The 6980-nt window shown below is 30.5% G+C and overlaps 1 protein-coding gene across 2 annotated transcripts; it reads left to right on the forward strand.

Annotated features, from left to right (window-relative positions):
• Positions 1-145: 145 nt before the first annotated feature.
• On the forward strand, positions 146-6282 carry LOC105152398 (4-vinylanisole receptor-like). 2 transcript variants are annotated; one of them, XM_087411489.1, is made up of 5 exons: positions 146-501; positions 2431-2817; positions 2899-3103; positions 3221-3376; positions 3955-6282. In XM_087411489.1, the coding sequence occupies exons 1-5, from the start codon at positions 146-148 to the stop codon at positions 4000-4002; spliced, it is 1152 nt and encodes a 383-aa protein (XP_087267615.1). In that variant the 3' UTR covers positions 4003-6282. The 2 variants fall into 2 exon arrangements, with proteins under 2 accessions (XP_087267615.1, XP_087267614.1); XM_087411488.1 differs by having other exon boundaries at positions 3221-6282.
• Positions 6283-6980: the final 698 nt, after the last annotated feature.

A 6980-nucleotide genomic window follows, 5' to 3' on the forward strand; every position in this document is an offset into this window, starting at 1 on the left:
AAGCGATACGATATGAAACGCAGACACAGAGAAAATGAAACTTGCAATATAATATAGCATCTCCAGGACGTTGTCTCGCAAGAAATATTTTTTATCGAGACGTCGCCTAAGATCTTCGAGATCTATCTTTAAAATTTCAAGAACGATGCACACTCTTCCGCTGTCATTCGCACTATTGACATACGCCGGATACTGGCGACCTGTTAACTTGACATCCATCAAATATTGGGCGTATACTGTTTATTCCGTTGCCATGAATTTTTTACTTCATTCGTTCACATTTTGCGGTTTAATCGACTGTTTTATAAGCGAAGATCTTAAGACGTTCATCGAGAAATTCTCGCTATTCCTATCAGTACTTGGCGTTAGCTGCAAAGTGACAAACCTGGCGATACGTCGACACGAGATTATCAATCTTACCGATATGTTGTTGGATAATATCTGCGTACCCCGAAACGCTCACGAATTGAATATTCAGCGACGCTTCGATCGCAATGCAAAGTACGTATGAAAATTAAACAATTAGCGAAGTATTTTATTTTTCATCAATATGTTATATTTTTACGATTCTGACAAATTTTGTAAACATTGATAATAATCCGATCGTGATTGAAACGTCTGTTAGCCAGCATGTTTTATTAAAATTCATAATAATTAAATAAGACATCTTTACTCATCATCTATCAATTTTTCTATACGTTATATTTTTGGCTCATAACTCTTCTCTTTAACTCATTTTTAAATAATTAGCCTCAAAAACTTCAAAATTATAATATATTATCAAAATTATATTATAATATATTATTGTAATTAAAAGATTGAAAAAATATTTTATATTTCATGTAAAAAATTTGGAAGTATTTTATATTGTGTATTTCAAATCGAAAGATTGATAATATTTTGTATTTTTTCTTTTAAATACTCCAATGATTTTGCCCAGTCTTACCTCATACAGCAACAGCCCGAACTTATCGGCCAGGATATCTATCATGAAACATGTATGTTGGAATGAATTCCGATCAGAATTATTCCGTTTTTCATAGAAGACACGATAAAATTTTAGGAAATAATTGAATAATTCCAATCGGAGATCGGAATCCATTTCGATTTGTTTCATAATAGGTGCCCTGATTTACCTAGGGAAAATCGATAAATTAATAATGTTGAAGGCGCGCACACTTTGTGAAAAAGTGCACATCGGAAAGGAACACTTTACATTGGCACTGAGACAAAATAATAAGAAAAATAAATAATTTAGGAGGTGGGAGAAATAAAGGCACAATTCTACTTAGTTCTTTTTGCGGAGATTAGCTCTTTTACATAATATTGATCGTAATGTAGAGAAGTAGTGTAACATGTAACTTCTTAAAAACATTGCATAAATTCATTTAATACTGTACCCATTTGTGTATAATAAAAAAGTAGCAAGTAGCATATTTTAATTTTTAAAATCAAGATTCATCATGTAATTAGGTCTTTGTTCCACCCAAATCCTCAATTGTTAATTTGTTTTATCTTTCTTTTTTTTCTCTTTAATTTAGAAATGCATTTTTCATGAATTATATCCCCATCGTGTTACATAACATCATATGATTGTTACACTTATATATACAAATATATATATTATAATATATGTATATATTTTACATACATATATATACATATATGTATATACATATATATTTACAAATATATATAGGATGTCCCGCAATTTTCGGCAAAGTGCTTTGGTACAGATAGAGCGGATTAAACTGACAAGAACAATTACGATAACTATGGCTCCTCAAAATAAAAGTTATTTTTGAAAACATTTTTAAAGAACACAGGAAGAATAGTAAAAAAATTCTATAATCAATATTTAATTTGATAATTCAATTTTATAATAACTTTTTGATCAATTTGATAATAACTTTTTAATAAACAATGATTATTGATTAAAATATTCTGGAGGTTATTCAGGACATTAACCTTGATAAAATTCTTGATAAGATCTTGTTAAGATTCTCACCCAATCCCTCCCTCCCCTATGGAGCGAACGACTTTCTATGTGAAACAACTTCCACCGCACCTCTTTCCTTGCTACGGGGTGCACGACTTTCCACGTGAAGCGACTCTCACCCCACCCCCCTTCCCCTGCTACGGAGCATACGACTTTTCACGCCAAGCGACAAATTTTTTTATGTGTAATTGTTAGTTATTTTGGTATCTTGTTAGTTATTTTGGTATCTTGGTTAGAAAATTTTTTTATTATTTTCTCATATTCCTCGCTAAAAATGCTTACAAAAACTTCATTTTCACTTTCATTTTGAGAGGCCATAGTTATCGTAATCGTGCCATAAGTAATCTAATAGGAGTTGTATTGTCTGGTTAATTACGTATGAACAACTCATTATATTGTATTTTCCCAATATTTTTCTAATATTTTTCCAGGATAATCACCATATGCTGCGAAATACTGAATGAGTCAGCTGCCTTTTTTTCGATTGCTCAATTTCAACATTTTGTCAACACTCGGACTTTACCGCTCTATGACTGGGTGCCCTATGATATCTCATCAACAACCATTTTTTGGGCAACTTTGTTGCACCAAACCATCATAATAATGATTTGCGCGAATACCAGTGTTGCTCACGAGACTCTCATTTCTGGTTTTATGATCCAAATTTGCGCCCAGTTAGATATACTCTGCCATCGAGCTCGCATACTGCCGGATTTGTTACAAGAGGCCCGAAAATGCAGCATTTCGAAAGAAGACTTCAAAATGCGAGAACGGCAACTAATTCGCGAAATTGTACATCATCATCGCTACGTGTATAGGTGAAAATAAAATTTATTCGCGCTTGAAGAAAAAGAAATATATGTACATATATAAGTGAATAAATAATTGTAATGGTGCAGATTTGCGGAACGCATCAATGCAGTATTCACGCTAATGATTTTCGTGCAATTCACCATAAGCTCGACAGTGCTCTGTCTTTGCATCTACCAAATGTTGACAACAAACTTACTAAGCGTCGAATTTGCGTATAGCTCGTCATATCTTGGTTCTATGCTTATACAGATTTATTTGTACTGCTGGTTCGGCAACGAAGTGACACTGAAGGTCAATTATTTAAATATTCTTAAACCTTTTAAAACGTTATCTTTTTCAAGGAATATTTAATTTACTTAAAGCCGGTTTTAGCAAACTTGCTTTTTAATCAGCTTCTTAAATACGTAGAGCACTGAAATCGGAAACGCCGTTTACGAGATGGATTGGCCGATGCTTCCAGTTGATTTAATGAAGACTCTTTTGATAATTATTACACGATCTGTGAAGCCAATTAAGATAACTAGCGGATACATAATTACTTTATCCAACGAATCTTTTATGAAGGTAAACGGGATGATATCAATAATGATACATTTAGCGATATTGAAAATATTTTTAATTACGGGCGCCGACTTGTCAATTTGTTATGAATGGAGTTGAATAACGTGACAGAAGAGGGGGCACAACAAAATTTTTACAATTACTTTCAAGATTTCTTTATAGACTTTCATATCAAGACTATAACAGAATGAACAATGAAATTCTTCTAATAATAAATTCTTATAAATATATTTAATTTGTTGAAACACGTAGAGAAAATGTTGAACTCTCCAAATATTGTTTTTTATAATGAATTCATCCATAAGTGCATCAATATCCAAAGTCTCTCAGCAATATCAGAATGCACATGCAATACAGTCACTAAATTCAACTTGCTGCATAGAATTAAAATACGTTTTCAATCTTTTCAAGATAGAAAAAACGCACAGTTATTATCAACATTAGTTTATTTAAAAAATAGTTCATATGTGGAAATCCACATATGAACATAAAAAATTCTAATGAAATATACCACCCCCATAAAAGTCGGCGCTGTGATTATACTTTGATTCACCATACCATTATAATGTTTATTCTTTCAGATCATTAAAATATCTTACTCGGCGTACAATGTTTTGCAGGGATCTTAATATAAGCAAAAATAATTATCTCCTTGAAGAAATCAGGTGGACAAATAATTATTTCTACGTACATAGTTATTCTTTTAAAGTTAAATTACTATTAAATTTACTTCTAAATAATTATTTCAATAAAAACAATTAATTTTTTTATTATAAACATATAATTTTATTTTATAAAAAAAGGAATTAAAAAGAACTCACAAATGAAGATGCATAGACATTAAATAATGATTTTTTTATTTTATAGAGAATCTGCAGAGACTTACAGAAATAAGAATTATTAACTCTTATGTAACTCTTATGTAGCTCATACACAAAAAAAAAACGATGAAGAAAAAAGGATTCTTTTTGCTTCAATGTTGAATAACTCTTGAAAAAAAAATGGTACAGAGATCTATAAAAAAGCAAATTGAAGGTAAAGATTCATTCAATGGCCCGTTTTATTGCACACTAAGTTTTTATACAAATATTTTCAAATAGCAATAAGTGAAAAATCATCATAGCGAGATGTTTAAAAAAGCCTTCTAAAACTTGAAATCTTTACTTTCGAAATCGGACATTAATATTTCAATCTGACTGATCCCATATGGAGCTATACGGACACAAATGGATACCCATCAAATGTGAAAATTTTGTACAAATTTTACAAATGTCTATGGCGTAAAGTAAAGATCACACAAAAATGCGATTTACAGCAATCGAAAGCTTGAATCTTTACCTTCATTTGCTTTTTTATAGATCTCTGTACGATTTTTTACGAGTTATTCAACATTGAAACAAAAAGGATCTTTTTTTCTTCATCGGTTTTTTTTACGAGTGAGTGTACATAAAAGTTAATAATTCTTACTTCTACAAGTCTCTGCAGATCCTCTATAAAGAAATTAAAGAATCATTTAATATCTATAATGCATCCTCATTTGTGAGTTCTTTTTCATTCCTTTTTTTGTATAATCAATTTATGTGTTCATAATAAAAAAATTAATTATCTATTGAAGTAATTATGTAGAAGTAAATTTAATAGTAATTTAACTTTAAAAGAATAATTTAATTTGCATATTATTAATTTAAAATACCTTATTCAATGACGTATTGATTATTTCATTAATTTAATCATACAAAAGATAAAGTATCTTTTTCAAATTTTATTGAATTTTAATTATAACTTTATATTTGGGGGGGGGGGGAAATACTTACTTCTATAATAAAATTTTACATACTAATAGAGATTATTTTACTAAGAAATTTAGTTTTTTCAATGAAAAAGTTGAAAATTTCATTTTCGATCACTCTGGATCGATCTATATAATATACTAGTCAAAATAAATGAAAAATTGTAAAAAAAAATCATAATTGTTGATTAAATAATTTTTTATTTAAACAGTAATAATCTTTAATTTTTTTGCTAAAATCAATTGTCTAAAATGATACAACGTAATGAAATAAACATATGAATTAATGCTTTACAATGTAATACTTCTTGTGTATTACAAGTATGTATTATAAACATTGTAAAAATAAGTATACTGCCTAATACAATATCAAATCGATTTATGTATGTAAATATATAACATTATTTCATAAGTAAATAGATTTAGACAAATCAGAAAAGAGTACACATACAAAAAAATACTATTATATAGAAGACACAGAAAACATCGAGGTCTTGTAAATATCTAAATGATATCTTTTTAAAGATATCTTTAATACATTCTAGAAAAGATATCTAGAAGTTATCTGAAAGATATCTATAAAGATTTTATTGACGTCTTAAAGAAGTCTTGAAAAATATCTTTAAAATATTTGTAATATTGTTACGTCATGAACTGTAACAAATTTAGATATTTTGCGTTTAGATATTTTTTGCGTTTATGAATTACTGTGTCAGCGATTCTTGTTATTATCTCATCACCAGAAATCAATATTACGAATTCTTATGTTAAGAATAGCTAATAGTCACGGATTGAATATTTTTACATTATATTTATGTGTCGCGTCGCTGCCGAGCGCGGAATGAGGAGGGAGGGAGGGGGGAGAGAGAGAGAGAGAGAGACACGCGGCGCGCGGACAGGACATAGGATTAAAAGAGTGGCGGAATATTTATTAGAGTAAGGGAGGTATAATTAAAGTGGAAGTAAGTCTCAGGTCGAGCGGCAAACTATAAGACCAGCGTATCGCATGCTACAGGAGTTCTTTATGATAATTGATCTATTATAATTGATTTATAATTTTAAATGAATAATTATTGTTCTCTTGAAACGGAATTCGACATTGTTCTTTATCAATATAAGATATCGTGAATTATTTGATTGAGCAATTTATGAATTATTTATTGAATTTGCCATTGGTGTTAATGCTTCAGCAAATAATTGTAATAACAAATGTCACAACAAATGTCAAATTGAGTAGATTTAGCAATAGAGTTGATTTAGCAAAGAAATTAATGATAAATCCGAGCAATTCAAGCCGTTTCATCATTTCATATTCTTCGGGAGGTGATGGAGGAATGGATTGAATGAAAGTTGAATATAACACTATATTAAAGTTTAAATTACTGAACTGGCTGACACACTGGTTATATTGAAAATGACGTGGATCCCTTGGTTAGTTATTCTACCGAAAATGTTTTAAACCGACGCGATTGGTTGAATAATTAGAAAAGAAGCATTAGAAAAGCAAAATTAGAAATTAATTGTAGAAGAAACAGATGGTAGTGAAAGGAAGAATTGAGCAATTTCTACGAGCGCGGTCAATTCCGAGAAGGGACAGACTAAGTAGCTCCTACAAACGCGGTTAGTCCGTAGGAAAGGTTCTATTCTACTTTTTCTTCTTCTTGTTCGATGTTAATTGGCCCTTGCCGCGGAGTAGCAGCAATTCCGACCAGGGTGAACCTAGTAGCTGAAACAAGTAACCAGGCGGGTGTGTCGCCTGGGAGGAGAGGAGAGAAACAAAGTTCTCCGCCCCTCCCTTAAAACAAAAACATGTTTATG

This window comes from Acromyrmex echinatior, chromosome 11, assembly GCF_024713525.1.
Source record: "Acromyrmex echinatior isolate Ae372 chromosome 11, ASM2471352v2, whole genome shotgun sequence".
In the NCBI taxonomy this organism is placed as follows: domain Eukaryota; kingdom Metazoa; phylum Arthropoda; class Insecta; order Hymenoptera; family Formicidae; genus Acromyrmex; species Acromyrmex echinatior.